The sequence below is a fragment of the Phocoena sinus genome, chromosome 12 (assembly GCF_008692025.1).
Source record: "Phocoena sinus isolate mPhoSin1 chromosome 12, mPhoSin1.pri, whole genome shotgun sequence".
Classification (NCBI taxonomy): domain Eukaryota; kingdom Metazoa; phylum Chordata; class Mammalia; order Artiodactyla; family Phocoenidae; genus Phocoena; species Phocoena sinus.
The window spans coordinates 56464691-56488589 of record NC_045774.1 but is presented as its reverse complement, the minus strand read 5'-3'; the positions used below and the strand labels follow the sequence as shown (position 1 = coordinate 56488589).

The 23899-nt window shown below is 34.4% G+C and overlaps 1 protein-coding gene across 3 annotated transcripts in view; it reads left to right on the top strand.

Moving 5' to 3' along the window:
* The window catches only part of GRIK2 (glutamate ionotropic receptor kainate type subunit 2), a 631568-nt gene that overhangs the window by 582642 nt on the left and 25027 nt on the right, over positions 1–23899 (top strand). For 2 of the 3 annotated variants that reach the window (XM_032651171.1, XM_032651172.1), the window contains exon 14: positions 13842–14067. In XM_032651171.1, coding sequence (XP_032507062.1) covers positions 13842–14067 — 226 coding nt within the window. The remainder of the gene's footprint in view (positions 1–13841; positions 14068–23899) is intronic. The other variant, XM_032651173.1, reaches the window with a different exon arrangement.

Sequence of the window (23899 nt, the reverse complement as noted above, 5' to 3'; positions counted from 1 at the left end):
TAGTTTTAAGAAAAAGAGTTAAGAATATATATAGCAATATCAATCTGAGTCTTCATTTAATGGATTCTAACGTTAGAGATAATTAGCCTATTATTTAAACTTACCTGCATGAAGATTAGATTTAATAAATCTTTATGATCCATCTGAATATTTCCTTCAGCGATTCTATAATAAACTTTATGTGTAGTTAATACTTTAGAATTAATAAACATGTATTCTTGAACTTTTCCTTAGGGTGCTTCTTCAGTGATATTATATTTTTGATAATAACCTGATGTTTCATAACTAACTGCCTATCACTTCATTAATGCACTGTATTCATTCTTTCAAATATTTATTGGGTGCCTTTCTTTTTTTTTTTTTAATAAATTTATTTATTTTATTTTTATTTATTCTTGGCTGCGTTGGGTCTTCGTTGCTGTGCCCGGGATTTCTCTAGTTGTGGCGAGCAGGGCTTTCTCTAGTTGCGGCAGGTGGGGGCTACTCTTTGTTGCAGTATGTGGGCTTCTCACTGCGGTGGCTTCTCTTGTTGCAGAGCATGGGCTCTACATGTGCGGGCTTCAGTAGTTGTGGCTCGAGGGCTCTAGAGCGCAGGCTCAGTAGTTGTGGCACACGGGCTTAGTTGCTCCACGGCATGTGGGATCTTCCCGGACCAGAGCTCGAACCCGTGTCCCCTGCATTGGCAGGCGGATTCTTAACCACTGTGCCACCAAGGAAGCCCTGGGTGCCTTTCTTTCAGTACCTGTAGTAAGTGTAGAGATACACTAGACACGTGACTCAAAAAAAGCCCTGAGGAATATGGAAATTAACCAAATGATAATTAAATAGAATATATACTTAAAAACTGCAAAGGATGGCTACAGTGTACTATGAGAACATAGAATTTGTCTAGGAAGCTACTGGGAGCATGCCAACTGAATCTGCGCTAACAAAAAGTGTTCATCAGAAGCCCCATTAACATTTTTTTATTATGTCATTGGGCATAATTGGGTTACATGACTATCTTGTTATGAACAGGAGGATAGTAAATATATATTCTGTTAGAAAGAGGTTAGAAAATAACAAGAGAATGGGTAGTCAACTAGCTTTGCCTGTTAGAACTTTGTAGCCTGTGTTATTCCTATCTTTTCATCTTGAGGGTAACAGGGAGGCTTGTAAGAGAGTTCATAAACTGTGGGTTGACATGATCAAGTTTGAGATTTAGAACGATCATTCTGGCTTAGTGTAGAGAAGAAACTGGAAGGGGTAGCAGTGGATGTGAAGAGAGTGGTTAGGAGTGTGTGTCAGGAATGCAGGAATGGTTAAGGGCATTGCATGTTGAAGGATGGTCTGGTGACCTGAGGACAAAAAATAAAAAAATCTACTTAAATTTAAAAATATGGAGGTCATTTGTATATTTAGTCAGATTTATTTCAATAAAAGGATGTGACTGGAAAACAGACCGGAGTGGATAGAGGATTGGGTAGAAAATAAAGAAATGAAATAATGAAGACAACTCTGATGAATTCTGTTGTAAAGGGGAGGAAAGAGAAAGTATGGTAACTAGAGGTGGAAGGAATATCAACTAGATGAAGGGAAGTTAAGATCTAAAAGATTTGAGAATGCCAAAATATTACCAAAGAGGAGTAATAAGAGAGAAATCAGTGTGTTAATATTCCTGAAAAAGACAAAAGGATGTGGTAGAATACAAACCACAAAATAAAGGATTCCCTTTGGAAGAAAGGGTAACAGAACAGAAAGAGAGAGGAGAGATTATGATTTAAGAAGATTTTTGCTGTGAGAAGGGCTTTGGCTTGGTCTTTGAGTCAGCTCCCATACACGGTTTAATTTGTCTCTATGAAGCAATGATCAACCTCCAACAGTGAATGAATCCACAGGTTTTGAATTTTGGGAAAGGAGAGAAAGTTGAAATAGGAATTGTAGAGAAGAAATTGAGAGAAGTATTATACTTTCTGGGCAGCGATGAGCATCTACTTTGCTTTGCTCTTCATAATGACAGTATGAGATTCTCCAGCAATTCTGTGCTTCCTTGATACAGACTTAGAGGAAGTGAAGAGTTGGGTTTACTCAGGTTTTTGTTAGGTTAGGTGGTCCAAAGAAAAGAGAGAGAGGTTAATGCGTTTAGGATGTTAGCAACAATAATTTTTAAATTATGGATCGTGGAAGCTCACCTGAACAAAGTGGAATATAAAGAAGTAGAGGAAGCAAATGAATTGGAAGGTAGGTCATTACCAGGCATGAGACACCAATGAGATTGGAAACTACAACCAGTAAAGAAGCGAAATAAGAAAACTAGGAAAGAAAGAGGTTATAATCACAGATTAGGATATTTGAATAATTGATTTTGAAGCATAGATATTTCAGGTGTTGATATATACAACCATGGTTTGGGGTGAATGAGGTGCTAGTAAGAAAGTGATTGGAAATGATGGTCAAATAACTGAGAAATCACTCAGGATGTTGGGGGAAGGAGAAGAAGGGGTATACTGGAGCTGGCTTATATTGACTTGCAGGAGTTATATTTTTAAGAATTTCATAGTTTTGTTGGTATCAAGTCCATAGTTTCAAATGGTGAGAGTGGGAATATTTAAACCATAAAAACCAGGAAACGCTACAAATCTGGCCTTTCCACTTTTCCAGAGAGCCAAACTGAACAGTTTAATTAATATATAAATTTATTTATTTTTATTTCTGGCTGTGTTGGGTCTTCGTTGCTGCGTGCGGGCTTTCTCTAGTTGACGCGAATGGGGGCTGCTCTTTGTTGCGGTGTGTGGGCTTCTCATTGCAGTGGCTTCTCTTGTTGCAGAGCACAGGCTCTTCAGTAGTTGTGGTTCGCGGGCTCTAGGGCTCCGCGGCATGTAGGATCTTCCCAGACCAGGGATCTAACCCGTATCCCCTGCATTGGCAGGCGGATTCTTAACCACTGCACCACCAGGGAAGTCCAGAGAGCCAAACTGTTAAACAATTACTAGTTCATCACTGATAGAAACCAACATTTGGGCACTACAGTTTTTTTAAGAATGATGCCATAACCAGAAAATGAATAGAAGGCTGTAGTAAGAGGAATCAGGTAGTAAGTTTGTATGGCATGAGTCTTAACAGAACGAAGGTTTATACCTTTGTTTTCCAAAAGGGGTGGGACAGTGGTGGTCTAAAAGTGGGAAAAGAACAAAGAGGACGCTAATTTTCTTCCCATCCTTGAGATATGTAGAATGTGAAATACATTCTAGTTATTTTTCGTTTACACATTAAACCTACATTTTAACATTGAAATAGGGTTGAAAATTATTTATGCAGTACAGTGATGTGGATTTCTTTATGCTTTGCTTTAAAACTAGGCCAATGGTATTCTTTTCCTTATTAAATTAAGGCATGAACAGAAAATGAAAAAAGGAAATGTGCCTATTCTTCTAAATTTGTAAAATTATATAGACTATCTCTGGTGAATGATATAGAATTCATATGGTTTAACCCATTCATTCTGCAGATGAGAGCAAACTGAGTTCTAGAGATATGAAATTACTCATGAAATATCACTTAGCTTCGTAACACCAGAGCTGAGACGAATATTCCTGTCTTCTAAATTCTACCACAAGATAAATAATTCCATTGTACACACTTAGACATTTATTTATTTTTTTAGCTGATTTATTCAATAAATAGCTACTGGTACGTACTGTACACCAGGCACTATTCTAAGTAGAGGTGCTATAATGATGAACAAAACAAGGCAAAACTCTCCATCTTCATGCAGTTTATCTCACAGCAAAGGGAGATAGGAACTGAACAGATATATAAAGAAAAATAGGAAATATGTACTATACTACATAGTTATTACGTGCTATGGATAACAATAAAGCAGCAGGCATATCTGTGTTACATTGGAATTGGAATTATAAATAGAGTAAATAGTGGAAGTCCCTTTGGAAAGGCGATGTTTGACCAAAGATCAGAAGGAGGTAAAGGTGTGAGGCATACAGATATGTAAAGGAAGTACAGTCGAGCTAGAGAAAATGGCAAGTTCAAGCACCTAGGTCAGATGTGGCTCTTCTACTTAAGACGTGCCTCAGGGACTTCCCTGGTAGTCCAGTGGTTAGGACTCAGTGCTTTCACTGCAGGGAGTCATGGGTTCCATCCCTGGTGGGGGAACTAAGATCCCATAAGCCGCATGGTGTGGCCAGAAAAAAATGTACCTTAGGTTAGTGATTTATATAATCATTGATGCAATTACCTTATACATATTAAATTCATGGTTATCATGATTAAGTATGCAGGTTTAGCCAGTGGATGGAGAAGTGATTAAAACTGTTTCTCTCTCCTCCCTACGGCCAACTAAGGTCATTTATTTACTATTTAGAAACAAAGTATCCATTTTGTGTATATTTTGACGTATATAAGGTTACAGCAATACAAACATTATGCATCTAAACATCATTCTTAAAATATTTTGATGAGGTTTGCGTCATTTCCCTGAAGAGTTTAGAAATCCTGGAAAGGGTACTGGCTGAAAGTGAGAACAGTGATTCCTTTAAGAGTTTCAAATGTTGAGGATTTTTTCCCCACACCTATTTATAGTTCAGAGTTTCAATTAGAAAGGAGTGAGAGACCCAGCAAAACTGTAATTGATTTGAATCCTAAAGGAAAAGGAATTATTTCCTCTGACTTCCTGTCATACATCCCCTCATCAATGTAGGTTACACCTCATCTGTCCCTTGTCAAGGCATTTATCACACCATTTCATAATTCTTAGTTTACTTTTCCTGTATTTATGGGACATTAAGCTTTGCTAAGACAGGGGCCATGCTTTGTTTGGGTCTAACCTCTACATGCATAGTGCCTGGCATGGTCCTTTACACCAAGCTGTTGCTCAATAAATATGAAAGAACAAGTGAGTGAATGGGTAAGCAAGTGAATGTTTCCATGTTCCTATAAATTATAAATTATTCTAAAGGTAAAGCCAGAGATATAAGAATATAGTAGTTATATGCTGCAGTCCTAGTAGAGAGTTACCATGTTCCTCCACTGGTTGATCACATAAAATTTGCAATAAGAATGAAATCCTGATATCTTTAGAGAGCTTTATAGCTTGTCGAAGTGACTTTATATGAATTTTCTCATTTATTCCTCATAACATTTCTTTGAAATTGTTAGGGAAGCATTTTGTTAGATATGGCCAAGAAATTGTGGTTCAAGGTCCTCCACTGACCCAGTGAAGTCAAGTTTCCTAATTTTATTTAAATTTGACCAAATGATAGTAAACTATATTGCTGATTACTATTATTTATAAGAAAAGAAAATATTTGACCAGGAAATTTCAAGATATCTCATTTAAAGAATAAAATGCAATGACCAGAAGAATCATCAGTAGGGATTCTGAATAGTGCACAATGAACTAGCAAATCCTGGCTCAACTGCCTCAAAAGGATAACTGCCTTTAACTTCACCAAATCACTTTAAACTTGCTGCCCATCCTATTATGCTCAGTCATAATTCTCTCTCTTATTCCTCTATTAACTCTCCATAACGATGAGAAGAGCAATTCTCTTTCATTGTCTTTCTCTTCAAATATCCTGTTTTAAGAGACTGCAGATGCTTCAAGATAAAACTGCCAGAATTATTCCAAGGACTGACAGGTTTGCTAACAACCAAATGCTTTCAGGTCACTGCACTAGCCTCAGATCCACCTTTGATATGAACCACATATGGCTTCAGTCCTGTTTTCCTGAATTAACTCTAATTTCCTAGTGACCAAGGTCAGATGAGTCCAGATAGGGCTCAGCTGTTCTTACCTAGCACATATGTTCCACTATTGTTGGTAATTTATTTACTGTAATAAAAAATTAAAATGCAAATCTCAGCCAAATTCTCCTTTACCAAGGTCTCCCTTGGCATGGGCTTTTTCAAACCACATATTAGGAATGATTACATGCGACTTTTTCATAACAGAATAATAAATGTTATTATAGCACGTATAACCAAATATTTAAGTTAATATTAGAAACCAAATTGGTAATGTGGAATTTATTGAAAAGGAATGATTTGAGTAAGTACCAATGACACCAGATTTACTTTGGTAATTATGGAAAATCATCATAAATTACTGCCTCTTCTTTTAGTAATTTCACCACTTTCACCCATACACCAGAGTTCAACTAATTCTGCCATACATTATGGTTTAGGTGAGAAAATATTTTTTCATGAATGTTTATTTTTTAAATAAAATAAATGGGTTCTTAACATAAATAAAGTCTTTTTAAAAGTCACTTTGGGGGCTTCCCTGGTGGCGCAGTGGTTGAGAGTCCGCCTGCCGATGCAGGGGACGCGGGTTCATGCCCCGGTCCGGGAGAATCCCACATGCCGCGGAGCAGCTAGGCCCGCGAGCCATGGCCGCTGAGCCTGCGCGTCCGCGGCCTGTGCTCCGCAACGGGAGGAAGTTACTTCAAGATGTTTTAGGTGTTGTACTACTTGATAAACTTTTTTTAAAAATGCTGAGTTGTAGTCAACGCTTCAAATATTATGTATAAAAAACATATTACAAAATAGTACTGGATTTTCTTTGTACTGTTGATGCTTTGTGGCTATGATAGTTCAAACAAGATTAATATTAAAGATTTTTCCCCTCTTATTCAAGAAAACAAGCTTTCCTCTAGAACACACTTAAAAAGTTAATTTTAAATTAACTTCTAGAGGTCTAGCAAATATTTTATCATTTTTAGGGTATCTGACAGGTTTATAAAAATAGATCCAATGAACACATGATGGTTTCTAAATTTTAATTTGTATTTGACAGCAATCAAAGTGAGTGGGGGAGGAGAATTCATTTGTGTCCTAAAGAATTTAAATCAAAGTTTGTTTTTTTTTTTTTTCGGTACGCGGGCCTCTCGCCGTTGTGGCCTCTCCCACTGCGGAGCACAGGCTCCGGACGCGCAGGCTCAGCGGCCGTGGCTCACAGGCCCAGCCGCTCCACGGCATGTGGGATCCTCCCGGACGGGCACGAACCCGTGTCCCCTGCATCGGCAGGCGGACTCTCAACCGCTGAGCCACCAGGGAAGCCCCAAAGATTTTTTTTTTTTTAAGCACTTTGAATTTGTAAAATATGTTGCTTACAATAAAAGATCTACTCCAATGGTACAAGAGTAACCCTTACTTTATTGGCTTTCATAGCATTTTAGATGGGATAGAAACAAAATTTCAAAGCACTATCCTCGTATCAATATCTCACTGTGTCTAAAAATCTCTCTCTAAAATGCTCAGGAAAAATGTTGGCTAAAACCCATTAGATATTGGAGCTCTTCAAAGAACCAGGTAATTTCAGTTTGCAAACTTTATTTCGAGTTCTATCAGAAACGAAAGCTATGTATCCTTAAATTTGGAATCATTAGCTATATGTTTAAAATATTTTAAGTATACTGAATGCTCTTTGTAAAGCACACAATCTTTTGGCATCTGTGAATTTTTTTAAAAGTGTTGTATTTCTTATTCTTTGTAAGTTTATTCTTGACAAGAATTTTTTTCTTTTATCCTTCTGTTGATGTTTCATAGCCCATGAAAACTGCTATTATAAAAAGACAGTGCCTTATGAACTAGTTTTATTGGTTTTGTGCTGATGTAGCAAAAACCAAATCAACTTACAAGCCTCAGCATTTTGACAAAATAAACAGTGCTAAACATTGACATCCTAAATCTGTCTGATGTAACACAGAAGGAAAAGTGTCTTTAATATGAGACACACACACACACACACACACACACACACAAAAGAAAGAAATTTATTCCAGTATTTAGAGCGGCGGGGTGGGTTGTGTGAGAAAATAAGACGATTTTATTTCACACATTTTAAATATGCTTTTCCTTTACAGTGCTTTGATTTTAATATTCACTTCAAGCAATATCTCTGAGACTTGATTTATTTGTGTGACTTTATATTACTATGTACAGCCTAACTGTAATGATAATACTTAGGACTGCTTTTCATTTTTGCCAAAGAAGTTATTGTCTTGTTATGGAATTAAAATTCTTCTTTAAAACCATGATGTCATAAATCCTATCAGCATTTTACTCTTTACAAATCTACCTTCACTGCTAATATTTTTTTCTTATCAAGTAGCCTTAGTTTTCTCATTTGTGAAGTAAAGGAGTGAAACAAGATATTCTTTTTTTTTCACTAATTAAATTTTTTGTTTTTAACTTGGCTATACTCTATCTGAATCGTTTCTCTTCTATGCCCTAATTTGCCATTATCTCAATTCTTCCCTTACAGAAAATTATATTTTCTGATGCTTAGTTTATTACCTGACTTTCATTTTTCATATTCGTCTTAAATAAAACATTCTTCTGGAATGTCTTTCCTAATGAATTTGGCAACAGTGATGCACAGGGCCAAGCTGTGTCCCAATTCCTGAGTCTGTTCTGGTGTTCTATGTAGGTCCTCACTTCTCTGTATCCCTGTGGCTAGAGGACTTTCAAAGACTGTGCACATTTAGCTCAGCAGCTTAGTCTCCATCCACGATTTTATCATGTCCCTTGGCAATGATCAGTAGCTACTTCACTGAATGAAACTAACCTTAGTCTAACAGGAGAGTCAGCAGGACATAGTATACAGGTCATTCTTTCAACATGCTGCACCTTCCACCTACGATCTTTAGTTCACATTGCAACTTGGTATATCCTTAGTTCTAAATAAGTTTACATAAACTTTCACACTCAGCATACAAATATTTGATTATTAATTTTAAATACCTGCTTACTGACCTTAAATGAGTTCTTATTCCTAATCTTTAACTTACACAGCTTCTACCTATTGATTTTAACCTTAGAGATCCTAGAGTCTATTTTACCTTGAAAATGTTCAACAATTTTCTATTTTATTAGAACTAAAACTAGCTGAGGCTTCTTATTTCCTCCTTACACATTAGATCTTAGAGTATCATATCAGTATAATTCCACATGTATTTAATATAAATATTCTGAAATTAGAGGTCAAGCCAATTGCAGTGTTTTAAATTCTCTTTTATTCTACATTTCACTTGAGGTTTCCATTTTTGATATCAGATTTTTTTTTTTTGATATCAGATTTTTAATATGTATTTGTTCTCTGAATGCATTTTCTTTCAACAGAGTCCATTTACATTTTTTTCTTTGCATTTGTGCAGCATCTATTACCTCTCTGAAGACATTTATGCCATTTTATTTGTTTTGGTCTTTATAATTTAGGTTAGAGACTCACTGCAAGCTCTGGGTGCTTAGTTAAGTGTGAAAAACTATGAGCTTCACTTTAGGGTGATATAGTGGGTTGTTTTGTTGGAAATCCATGATATGTGCCTTTAGATGCAGTTGATATAGTGCAATAATTAAGACTATGAACTTGGTAGCTAATCTGCCCATGTTTGATACCTGGTTTTGCTAGGAAGAGGCCACATGAATTTAGGCATATTATAAAGCACTCTGTGTTTTGGTTTTCTAATTTTAGAATGGGGACAAAAATACTACCACCTAATAGAAATCTTGTAAAACTTAAAAAATTTTAATATGTATAAATAATTTAGAATAATGTTTGGCACATACTATTATATGTGCTAACTGCTATTATTACTATTATTGTTGTTATTAATATTATTAATATTATTATTATCTCTTTAGAGCAGTCCAGTTTGCTTAAAAATATCTTGTTGGAGGAATTCAAAGAACCAAAACAGACAGAATGCTGACTGGTCTCAACATTGGCTGTAGACTCCAACCTCTTCCTTCTGGTTTCAGTATGGGCCCCCGTAGCTCCACTTCCTCCAGTGCACTCTTGTTTACTTCCCAGAGAATAAAACCTCTAGTCCTTTGCTTGGGTGGGATCGAGCAGTCACCAAGCTGCTCAGAGACAGTTGTTTTTAAGACATTTTTTCAATAAATTCTACTTTTGTTAGACGTTTGATCATTCCGGCTTTGAGAAGGATGTAGAAATGCCAATCTCAGAAACTTTTACAGGGGAGAAGGGGGTCCTAAACGTTGGTTAGCTCAGTTACAATTCATCTATCTGCTTTCCAGCTTCCAAAATTTTGTTTTTGTTGCACCCTATCCATTTCTCTTTTGCCTTGTGGTTTCATGCCACAGGAGAGAACATGTGTTCAAAGATGATATTCAACCTTCCATCTTTGCCAGAATACTCGGTGTTTCTTAAGAAAAATAAAATACAAGCACTTGGGAGTAGTATGCTCTCTTTTTAAAAAATAATTGGAGTTACAAAAATGTCTTACTACTGCATAGTGTGTTTACGTGTACTGTCTTATACGATCCTCACAAAAACCCTGTAAGTTTAGCAAAGATATTTGACTATTATGTAAACAGGAATTAAAAGATTAACTGGCTTGCATAAGGACATATCTTCTATTAATAAGAGATATAGAATTAGTGATCATTACTTCTGGCCCAGGCCTACATTATTCAGAATTTATCTATATATTAGTTAAGTATAGGTAATCAAGTATTTATGAGTGGCCAGATTTATAGAGAAAAAAGCCTCGTAATCTTCATATTCAGCCTAAGAGTTTGTTCAGATACTTTCTTCAAATATTTTATAAGCCATCTTAGCTGCTTTAAATTTAAGGGTTTCAGTGAAATTCATGTTGTTCAGATCTTGTGTTTTTAAACCAGTGATGCCACTATACCATCTTCACTACTGAAAATGATAAAAGTAATAAAATTGCCAGGCAATGCTAAAGATTAATTTTCTATTTCAACTTTCTGTAGAAGTTGTTTAAGAGTTGAATGGCATTACATACCGCACACATACACACATGCAGTCTATAAAGGTAGTAATGGCTTTTAATCTTACTTCCCATATCTTTTCTACACAGCACTGTGTTTCACAGCCATAATTGAGAGATAACTGTGCTCAGTTGGAAATTGTGGTTAAAGAATGACAGCAAAACAAGCAAGCAAGCCATATAGAATGTGTGTGAGCAGCAAGTAGTCAATATTTCTAAATTGAAATATTTCTTATTTGGCTTTTTATTTTTATTATGAGAAACAAAACAATTCGGGTAACTTTTCTATCAAAACCTATTATGCCATATAGGAACAACAGAAATACTTACATTTTCTGCAGACAGGAAAGATGAGTGAACCTGTACAAAAATCATAGACAATAGATTCCAGAAAATAAGAGATACTTAAGTAATAATGGAAGGTAGGAAATGATTAATAAGGACCTACTGTATAGCACAGGGAGCTCTACTCAATACTCTGTAATGGCCTATATGGGAAAAGAATCTAAAAAGGAGTGGATATATGTATATGTGTAACAGATTCACTTTGCTGTACACCTGAAACTAACACAACATTGTAAATCTACCATACTCCAAAAAAAATTTTTTTTAAAAGGTAGGAAATGATTAGTTTCAAAATGAATATAAATAGTACCTTCTAGGAAATGCTCATAGAAATAAAAAATCAGTGCAGTAAAGTGTTCCAAGAATTTTATATAAAAATATATTTTGTAAAATCCTTATTTGGTCAGCTGAAGGTTAGTATTGTAGATTAGACATTTCAAATGTAAAATAACTAAATTTCACATTAATGTAAAATTAAACTATACATTTGTAAAGAATATATTAGAAATATATCTTAGTTTGTTGGGTGTGGGTTCTGTTAAAAAGATTGATGTGTTTACTTCATTAACCACAGCAAAATATTAATAATGGATACATTCATGTACTGTTAAAAATGTAATTCTCTTCTTTTAAATTGTGTTGCATAATGTTTAAACTAAAATCTTCTTTTAATGTTAAAAAAGAGAAAGACGTAATTATACTATTTAAATGATTAGTGCCATTGTAAACATTATATTCTCCCTTTGTTTTGGACAAAATTACTAGTCCTCAAGTTTTTATTTAAATTAACTCTTCAGTGATGGAACATGTTATCATGAATTGAAAATCATGTAACTAAAGCAATAAAATGTATTTATTGCTAATGTTCTTATAACTAAAATAAGGCAGAGAATTGAGGAGATTTATGAACAATACAAGTAAGAATAACTTTTTGTACACTTTTTATCTCTGCTTGATTTTTGGCCTCAATGAGTACACCCATGTTATGATATTACACTATCAGTCTCCATTAAAGATGTTACATTTTAAATTGTCAAGAAATGAGCATGTAATTTTGATTACATAAATTTTTAGGATTACATTTTTGGATTGTGTTTATTATCAGTCACAGATTCACTAAATCAAAAACTGTATCCAAGTTTTTTTTTTTTTACATAAAATCTCTTTAATCTGCAGGTGAGCTGTGATTTTGATTCTATTTTGTATTTTGGCCTCAATCCAAAACATTAGGAGAAAAATTCTTTACCTTTGAAAGGAAATGAACTTGTTCTAGCTATCCTCATTATGTTACTGATTTGGATAGCCAGACACATCTTTGCAAAATCTCACTATTGGTCTTAATTATTCCAATAAGAATTTCATCATAGTCTTAATTATTCCTTTCATTTCCCTTTTCTACTCCTAACATTTGATTATTTTACTTGAAAACAACTGACATGCCTCCATAGCTGCCCAAATTTGTAATCATATCAATCTTATTCTGGGGGTTCTAGCTGCCTTCTTTCCCATTTTAAGCCACTGGCCTTTTAGCATGTTTTAGTGTTCACTGGAGAGCAAAGGTTTACACGTCTACCCTTTCTTAGCTCTAAAGCTACTTGTTTTTATAAAGCACTTATTGTACCTTTAGGTATTTTTCCCCCCCAAATTAAGGTTTTTCTTCCCATTTTATCATTGAAATAATTCCAGAATTTTTCTAAATATTACTGTGTACCTACCTTTTAGTGGAAGGAGTAATATCGCATTTATGTCCTGGCACATGTAGGACTAAATGCACGCTTAAGCTGCAAAAGATTGCATATCTATTTATTTGAAAATAGTTTTGAGTTTTCATGACAGAGCAACCAGTATGGTGAATATCCTTCTTGTGTTTATTGTTGCAGTATTATTTTTTGTGATTGTATAAGAATTAAATTAAGATAAAGGTTTCACAGACGAGCTTTCCATAAGCAGATGCTAACCTTTTTCCTGTTTATGTTTTACCAGTGCCTTCTGAAAAAAACCCATTTCTTTCCTTTAGCAATTGATCGTACGTGAAGCCCTACTGAGAATTTCCGGTTGGATGTAAAAACTCTTCTATTTTCTTGGTCCAGGAATCGTTAGTTAGTAAGACCTGAATGATTGATTTCCTGTTGTCCTGAGGCAGGTTAAAAGAAGTTCTGTGGTGTCCCGATTGTGTCTTAGCAGAAATGTAGTCATTCTTATTTGTAATATCCTTATTTGTAACAAATTCCTCTCATCTCTTCAACCTATATCTGTATGTTATCCTTGGGGGATAATGTAACATCTGTCTTATAGTCAACTGAATTCGGGGGAAAAAAAAACCCTCCTAGTGTCCAGTGTCTGCATCTTCCAAATTTGATGTTATAGTAATGTTGAAGGATAAAATTGTACACATGAGATATTCATGTGAGATACAAACACAAAAAACAGTCCTTATTAATCTTGTTTATTTTCTCTTGTTTATTGCCTCCTATGACTTACTAGTTGTGAACTTTTGAACATCAGGACATTTTTTATACATTTGTTAAATAAATCTGCTCTATACCTGGAAATACAACGAGGAATTGCTATGAGAAATGTTTTTATACAGATTTTGATTTTTTTGGGGCTTAGTATCACTGTTATTACTAATACAGTTATAAGGTAGGATGAGCAAACTAAATATGGTCAATTTCATCTAAATATTGTAGGATCATGTGGAAACTAAGAAATGTCTTTCTTATGTATTTTATTTTTCCCCAGAAATCAAAAATCTCCACATATGACAAAATGTGGGCCTTTATGAGTAGCAGGAGGCAGTCCGTGCTCGTCAAAAGTAATGAAGAAGGAATCCAGAGAGTCCTCACCTCTGATTATGCTTTCCTAATGGAGTCAACAACCATTGAGTTTGTCACTCAGAGGAACTGTAACCTGACACAGATTGGCGGCCTCATAGACTCCAAAGGTTATGGCGTCGGCACCCCCATGGGTAGGCTTCATGTCAGCCATTTGTTCTTTGTTCATTAATCTTAGTTGCTGTGAAAATGGAAGAAAAACAATGCCCCCATATGCCATTAGGAATCTTGCTTCAAACAAATGTATCTTGCTATGTTCTGAGACTGTATAAAGTCAGGAAGATATTTGGACATCTGCTTCTAAAGGAATAAGTAACAAAAGGAAAATTGATTTCTACCAAATGGTCAGTAGACATTTTTACTGTATCAGTGTTGAAAACATCCACAACACCCCCCACCCCCTGCAAAGGACCTTCTCAATCTTACACTTAAAAAAAGTTTTTATGAATAAAGTTTTTGCAACATTATTTTTTCAGATTGGTGGCTTACGAATATTGTATTTGACTTAGTTAACTAAAAGAATGAGCCACAAATGGTTACTGTGAATAATTATTTTATTTACAAGAGGTATATGTTTATTTAAGAGGAATAGCAGACTATTTACCAGGAACATACCTGGAATATTTTACACTAGTATTGATTAGTTTTAACATTCTTTTTCTTCTATATGACAAAATTCTTTTCAATAATAATTATGGAAGAAATAATAATAATTTCCACAAAAGACAATGAAAATTTTCATTTATTGAGCTTCGTATTTATGTATAATGTATATGAACATGTATATACATTCATATGATTAATGAATGTATAAATACATATTACAGTATATATGTACATGTCATGGGCATAAAAATGGCTCCCCCAAAATGTCCATGGCCTAATCCTGAGAACATATGAATTTATTACCTTTTATGACAAAAGGGACTTTCCAGATGTGATTAAGTTAATGATCTTAAAATGGGGAGATTATCCTGGATTAACCAGGTGGGTCCAGTGTAATCGAAAAGGTCCTTAAAAGAAGGAAGCACAAGTGTCACAAGAAGGTATCACAACAGAAGTAGTGAGAGAAAGAATGTGCTAGTCCACCTGGGCTGCCGTAACAAAACACCAGAGATTGGGTGCTGTAAAAACGACAGAAATTGATTTCTCACAGTTTTGGAAGCTGGAAGTCCAAGATCAAGGTACCAACAGGTTTGGTGTCTGATGAGAAGCTGCTTCTTAGTTAATAGACCAGGAAGGAACAAGGAATCTATCTTGAGTCCCTTAAATAAGAGCACTAATCTCATTCATGAGGGCTCCACCCTCATGACCCAATCACACCCCAGGGACCCCACCTCTAAATACCACTATACTGGGGATTAAGTTTCAATATATAAATCTTGGGGCTGGGGGACACCATGGCAGGGAAGGGGAGGAAGAGAGAGAGAGAGAGATTGATTTGAAAATGTTACTTGGTGAACTGAAGATGGAGGAAAGGACCACAGCCTAGCAATACAGAGGACCTTTAGAAGTTAGTTTAGGAGGCAAGGAAACCAATTCTTTCCTGGAGGCCACAGAAGGAATGCAGCCCTGCAGATACCTCACTTTTAGGACTTCTGACCTATAGAACTATGGGATAATGAATTTGTGCTATTTTAAGCCCCTCAATTTGTGGTAATTTGTTATAGCGGAAACAGGAAATGGATACCGTATGCAAAGAAAACAAAATAACAGATTAACATGTTTTTTATTACATCATTTTTTTTTTTTAAAGAAAGGGGAAAGCACTTACAGCTACTCACTGGCTGGCTCTACAGTAATGAATAATGACACTATAATTTTTCTGAGCCTTAACTTCTGCAAATTTTTAATGACTTTGTCAAAACGGATTTTCATGTATTTGTGTTAATGGTATAGTCATATTTGTCCATGTATCCTCATTCATAATTTTATTACTTTTAATTTTGAAAAGTTTCTTTCTAACATGTATACCATAGTTAGAAAGTTGGGCACAGATTCATAAAAATCCCATTTAATGATAAATTCCAGAAATTGCAAGTGTCCATGTCTTTGTTTCTTTGGGATCGTTTCTAACAACTTTCAAATGTCTAGGAAGTCCAAAAATTTTCCACCATAATGACTTCAAAAACTTCAACATTAAATTCTTTCATATTAGGTAAAGTTTACTCAAATTCATTATAGCTCAAAATAGTTTGAACTGGCTTTGAGAGAATTTTGAGACATTTGCTCCTGTAACATTACATATTCCTGCAATTATATAGTAGACTCAAAATAATGATTGCACAGTCATTGTGAAAGCAAAGCAAAACAAAACAAAAAAACAAGAACCTTAAGTTCTTGTTCCAAAAATATGCAAGTGTAGCTGAGCTCACATATCTTGGGGGAGTGAGCTGTGTAATGAGAATTCTCCAAATTAGTTTCCAAGTGGAGTACAATGTTTATTAAAGAATAAGAAATAAATATAGATGCTAATTCAAAACTCAATAAGAGTTGGGCTGTTAAAACTCAATAGTAATTGTTTAGAACCTGGATGAACAGAAGATATTTTCAAGAGAGGAATATTTTACTTTTGACATGTTTTGACTTGCCAGTGCCGGGTGAGAGTTGTTGCTATTATTGTTTTAAAATTCTCTACACAAAATGAACCCCCTTTATTGTTTGTACTAGGGAAAGGCCATCCAAAGCTTTGCCATTATTATGCCAATGTATGTATTAATTCAGAGGTTTTCTAATTAATTCTAATATATAAAAATGTTTGAGTTCTCATAATTATAGCTTAAGAAGCACTTCTTTTCAAAATGCTTTAAATTATACTTATATTCACAGTAAGGCTTGAGTTTATTGCCACAGTTTTGTGTTGATGGAGTGTTCAAATCCTGGCATACTCCATAGTTAGGTCCCATATGGCTCTGCCTCAGTAAGAATTACCTAAAGAACTCAACAACTTCATGAGTTGATGTACCATTTATTCGGAATTTGTGATGAGTAACTTTGATAACTTTTCAAGCGTACTTGTACTCATTTATGAAAAATTATATGAACAAATTTGTGTTTTAGAAAAGAGGCTGATAATATGCTCTAAAGTATCATCATGTAGTATTTTGCACACTGATATTCTAGATTTAGCCTTGTCAATGTGATCTTAGACAAGTGACAGGAAATTTATAGCTTCTAAATTTCTTTCTTTTTTTTTAATTAGTAAAATTACAGGGTGAGACTAGGAACACCTAAGGTCTATTTAATGCTAAACTTATAATAATGTTTCAGATAATGTACTTGACAGAGTCCCAGAGTTTGATTTAAAGTGGGCTAGAAACTACATGGAGAAATATGATTAGCTGATGTTTTCAAACAAATTTTAAAAATCAAACACCTTCTTAAACACTTATGAGAGGAATGGAAGCAGTGATTTGATAGGTTCTCATTGCCTCACAGTTTCATTTGGAAAGAGCTGAAGAAAATAAATGCATTTTTCAGTGTTGTTTCTGGAAGGAGTGAGATTCCTATGTATCCTTACCCTCCTCTTTTAGTTTACATTGCGTGGAAGAGGGCAGAGATTTTTGTCTGTTTGTTGCTGTAAGCCCACACAACAATAGTGCCTGCACTCTGTGGACCCTCAATTATTTGTTCAACAAATGAACTCTACATATGAAAATATGATGGTGCAGCAAGATTTATAAATACAGAAAACAAATAACTTTTGGAGCTAAAGATCAGCATGGCATCTTACATTACTCAATGCGATGACCTCATTAAACAAACCTGAGTGACTGAGGGTAGTGAGAATTGAATAAGATTTGGGGAGGATGTTTGAGGACTTTAGAGTATAGCACAGATATTCTTCATTAATATTAGTTACATAATAGCACTTATAATTTCAAAATTTCTAGAATAAAGAAATTTGACTTATACTTAATATAAAACCTTAACTTGATGGGGTTTTCTGGTTTGTTTGCTTTTTTGTATTGTAAATACAATGTACCAGTGTACCAGGAATGTCTCTTATCATATTGTTTTGCTTTGAGGAAATGCTTGTTACAAATAAATCAAAACAGTGTATTATATAATTCTCAAAACTCCCTGAGATATTTCAGATGTGAAAGCTATTTAAAAAAAGAAAGATAACAGTTAAATCAGTTCTAGGGAAGTTGTTACAGTTTCTTGGAAACATACAAATAGCAATTTTTGTTTTCTCCCCACCCCTGACACTGTTTACTGAAAGATATTGACTTATAGGGAAAATATAAAACAATTCAAAATATTAATAAATGTATAAACTATATAACTTTTTTTTTTTTTTTTTTTTTTTTTTTTTTATGCGTTACGCGGGCCTCTCACTGTTGTGGCCTCTCCCGTTGCGGAGGACAGGCTCCGGACGCGCAGGCTCAGCGGCCATGGCTCACGGGCCCAGCCGCTCCGCGGCATGTGGGATCCTCCCAGACCGGGGCACGAACCCGCGTCCCCTGCATCGGCAGGCGGACTCTCAACCACTGCGCCACCAGGGAAGCCCCTATATAACTTTTTAAATGAAGGAAAATACTGGGCACAGCATTTGGAATTTCTATTTCTTCTCATTTTAAGCTTATCTTATATATGAGAGAAGGAAACAAATTAAACTATAAGCCTTAGGGTGTAGTTTTTTTTTTCCTTTTATCTGTTCAACTCAGCTCATCAGATCAACTTTTGCCTTCTGAAGAAAGCGTAGTTATTGCAGAAAATAGTCATTGATACAGGCAGGTCACTTTCATGAGAAACTTAAGAAATCAAGTTGAATTATATATCTAAGTGGAATCATTTCTTCGTAGTGTGTAGTTAGTTTGGTATAATAGTGTAATCAATTACTGTTTTCATTAAAATGAATTTTTAAAAATTAGGTAATAGCACATGATAAATTTCTTTTATAGGATTTTCCTGGACTTTTAATGTAAAATTATCAGTACATATTAATAAAAATTCAAAGCATCTAATAATACTTTGGCATAGCAAAATTATAGACTAGGAAGAATATTTTACCATATTCTTCTTTATTTTCATTGCCAAATAATATTGAATTAAAATTTATTAAAATGTCTCATTACTAAAAGTGGCTTAATGCATTTAACATACATTTTGTTTTTAGCTGAATTCTGAATGAGATAAATTTGAACATAATAATTTAAATTTGAAGGGATGAATATTCAAACCACTCACCTGTAGGTATTGCAATATAATTTTTGTTTCTTTTGTTCAGATAGTTTTCTTCTGTTTGACTTGATGATATTAAGTTCTTAACTTTAGTAAATTATATTTTATTCACTCATAACGTAGTATAAAATTAAAATGATTTTGAGACTCCAGTACATTATGAGTAAGTCTTATCTCATATAACTTCATCAAAGAAGTATAATCTAGAAAGAGGCATTTCACACTTAACCCCCTCAAATATGTCTGAGAAAAAACTTCAGGCAGTAATTCATGATTTACTATGTCATAGCTCTGCCAACAATATGGCTTTCATGAATTATTACTTAGTCATTAATAAATGCAATGACATGCAACTCTAGAACTTGAATGAGATTCTGACTTACCATAAATTTTCAAACAACATCATAACCTGCATTTCTCAACTAGTTAATTAGCATTTGCCTTTTATATCATCTTCTTCAAGCATATTGACAATTTTTTTGTAATATGTCATTTTTACTTAGCTTTAAAATTTTAATTATAAGCCAAAAAATAAAAATAAAAAATAATGCATTTAGGTGTGAAAAAGTAAAGGTTATTTGAGTCTCTTTCCCAGCAAGAGTTAAGGAGATGAATCTATTCAAAGCAGAGCAGTATAGGCTCGGGTTCTGGAAATTTAGATCAGTTCCAGAAATTCCCCAGGATTTTGAGTTTATACCTGCAGAAGCCATAAACTGATATGAAAATTCTGTCTTTATTAATACTGCAAATGTGATCAAGGAGAGGAACTCCCTTTGCTTTGCTTTTATTGTTGCTCAGAGTTTTAGATATTGTTATAGAGGTGTATGCGGTTAAGTGTAGGAGGGTAAACAGAAATACTATGTCTGTTTTGGAGTGAATATTCAGAAATATTTCAAAAATTATACATATTTTTCTTTTTCCCCCCAGAAGTCCATGCGTCCTTTTAACCTGCTAGGCCTCCTCCTGTGTGATTCATCTAGGGGCCTACCATCACCATTCATCACTCTGAGTGTGATGATTACTGCCCAAACTGTTGTGAAATCACTGAATGACTCAGATATAAGCTATTTAATTAGGGAAGCTCTGTTTACACAAAAATACCTTAGTGGAGCAATCAACAATGATGTGAAGGTAAATGCTAAATAAGCATAAACTGGTTTAATTAAGCTTGCGGTGACATTAAATCCCTTTCGTAGTTTTCCTGACTGCAGCAATGTTATTTTAATGTGATATTTACTGTAGGGTAGATTTTTGAAATTGTAGGTGTTCTTACTCATAATACATTAACTGAACTTCCTTTTCATTCATTAGAATTTTTAAAAAACAACAACTGGATGGGGTAAAGCAAAAAAAGCAAATCACAGCAGTTTTCATTAAGGAATATTTAAAATGTATGAGCAATTGCAGTCTTGCCTTTTAATTCACCATAGGTGATAATCTATTTTAGCCGAACAGGGAGCGTTTCTACTTAATGGCATTTTAGGCTGCCTTGCCTCCCTTCTGACAACCCATACTAAAAGCCTTCTTGGCTTCTGTCTTTGGAATGTTGAGTGCACAGGGCGCTTTGAGGGCTAGGCAGACTCAGCAGTCCATGAGCTGGTAGGAAAACAGCAATCTAGAAAAAAATCCATTAGGGCCAGTTGCTGTTATTTTGTTTTGCTGTGTTCAGTTTGTTAGAAATATTGTAAAGTGTCTGAAGGGTCCCATTAAAACTATTTCTGTTTTTAACAATGAGCTAGTGGCACACTTCATTCATTTATTGGTGCCTCCCAACTTTAATAACATATAGGGCGCACGAGTCAGCTGAAAAGGGGATGGAAGCAATTCTGCTCATGTCTGTGCCTATCGTCCAAGATGCTAAAATTTTCTATAATCTTATGTATCCTCATCTTACTTCTGGGATTAAATCAGTAGTAGGTTTCAAACAGTCCATGAATAATTATATCTGTGAACAAAATCCAAATTAAATTACTTATCATAGTCAGAGAACTACTGAAATATGTGTAATACATGAATGTAATAGGCAGTGTAGAGGTGAAGTAAAGATGAATGTAAAGAGTATATTTATAAATCCTTTATAATACTAAGGTTAAATTTAATGACAATTTTATCAGACACAAAATTGTTATATACATTTTTCTTGTATTATATTTACTTATGTAATCATAAATAAGATGCATTCTTGCTTCATAATTGGATTTTAATGTTACCTTTATAAACTAATTTACAAAATATTTTATATTAATGAATACAAAATAGCTGTAGCCCTATTAGTAATTCTTAAGTTTTATCTCATTATAATGCCTTTACACATAATCAGCCTAAAGTAAAAAATATTACGATAGGTTGTATCGTGGACTCTTTATGGTAGAAGGATACCACATTGACATATGAACAATGTGAAATTTCATTCTTCACTTCTATTTTCTAATGTTAAATGCATGAGATCTCACTGCTTCTTCATTTCTTGTTATTTGATGAAGTGAGAGATGTAGAATTGGTACTGAGGGAGAGGTTGTTTATTTAAGGCAGATGGTGTTTATAAAAATAGAAATCAGTATGAAAAGCATGTGTTTTCCCTGTTTTGCTCACCATCCATTTCTAGAATTCCCAATTCATCATATAATAAGTACCGTAATATTCACCATTATAGATGCATAATATTGCTGGCCTTCAGTTCTTCAGCTTCACAGAAATGAATGAATACATTTGTCTTGATTAGTTGAACATAATGCACAAAAATTGATGCAAATTATTCATCTTTCTGCAGGTCAAACCTTCCATTAAAATGCATTCTATTTTTTTTCATTGCATAGGCAGCATAATTTTAATGCTGGTGAAGTAATTTTGCAAGTCTAAATCGAGATCTAATAATTTTCAGAGCCTGAATTAAACAAACAAAAAAAAGCACCAAATTACCCCTGTAGAAGCTGTATTTTCCTGGCATATTTGTTGAAGTCTTAGATTTCATGTCACTGAAAACAGATGAGTCTCAGTAAGCTATGCCTGCTCCACAGACATCATCAACAGACTCTGCAGGCTAGAATCTAGGAAGCTTCCACAGGGAATTTGATGAATTGCGAGCACCAGTGCGAGCAGCCTTCATGAATATTGTAAATGCTGATGAAATGGTACCTAAACAATGAATAAATGGATAATTCTCATGAAAACAGAGTGAGTTCCGATAGACTTTATATGCGAACATTAGAACATTAATTAATTTTGTTTGTGTCTTGTGGTGATTACTCCAAGGCCATGGGTTCAAATCCCATTATAGATTAGTTAGCCACAATGACTGTGCCAGACTGTCATCCTTTGGTTAGCAAGACTAAGTAAGATCAATGAATCACTCGTATTGGGAAAAAAATAGTCAAAACATAGTGGTGAAATGTATAAGCACTAAATTCTGAAGATGAATGCCTTGCATTTGCTGGCCCTCATCTGAAGGCATATTCTTATCATGCTGTATAGAATATGTGGCCTTTGTAGCCAGATGACTTATGTGCAAATCTTAGTTCCACCTGAGTGTCCTAGGTGTCCTAAGTGAAGTTACTATGCCTCCCAGAGACTCAGCATTCTTATTGGTAAATGGGTAGGATCATGTCTACATAATTAGATTGCAATAAGGATTAAACATCAAATTTATAGTATTTGGATCAGAACATATGCACCACAAATAATTCTGAAGGACTGTTCTGAAGAAATATTTTATAATAAGTAAAATGATGTATTTGTGGTTTTTAAGTCCTTTGCATCTTACCCTTTTTCTCTCTATTCTTTACATTTTTAGTAATATTGAATGTATTGTAGGTTAGACGTATTGTTAATATGATCCATTCCTAACTAATTAGAAATCATTTCCTATGGAACCCAACTAGGATTTTATCATCAGTCAATCAGTATATTGTATTTAAATAACCATGATTTGGTTACTTAGAAAGTTATTGACATCTATTTTATAAAGATGAGACAGTTTCTATTGTTGGGCATTATATAAATAAAGTTTTTCCTTCTCTGAACATTTCCCGAATGTTTAGTAAACAGAGTCCAAGACATATTCAGAGATTATCTCTGAAGACATGTATGTTTCCTTTTAATTTTGTCAATCTATAAGAAATTTTATCACTCTTCAACCTGCTTGGATCTGTAAAATAATGATCATTAAATATACATCATCCCCTTTCTTAAGGAGATAGACTTAAAGAAAAACAACTTTAACATCAAATAGAGAAAATAGAATATTGAACACAAACAAGTAGTCTGTTATTTAATGTAGGGACTCAGAGTGGTAGAATTCACTGAGGACCAAAGTTCAGTTAGGCCAAATTGAAAAAGGGACTTGAGCTCTACCTTAAAGGATGGGTACTTTACTCTCCTGAAAAAGTTATTCTCTCTCCCAATTTTGGGATTCTTAAAGATTAAGTAGGTTGAGGATTTTATTTAAAATGGTCCAACTTTTATAATTCATTCATTAAAGTTTAATATTGGACTTGGGAAAAAACACGATAGTAAAGAAAGTATTCCTGACATTTCCACTCTTACTGCTCTTCAGATGGTTATTATGCGGATGAAAAATTGTAACAAAAGCAGCGTTTCTAGAATGAAACTATTTCTATTTTCATATTTTGTGTCAGCGTTACATGATTTAATACCCAGAGAAGAAATGTGACTACAAATCTACTTCACCAGCCGCTTTTAACTAATATGTATGAAAAATGTCAGAACCAGTGAAAATAGTTTACTGTTTCATTATGTGCTGATAACATTTGCCCTTCTTAT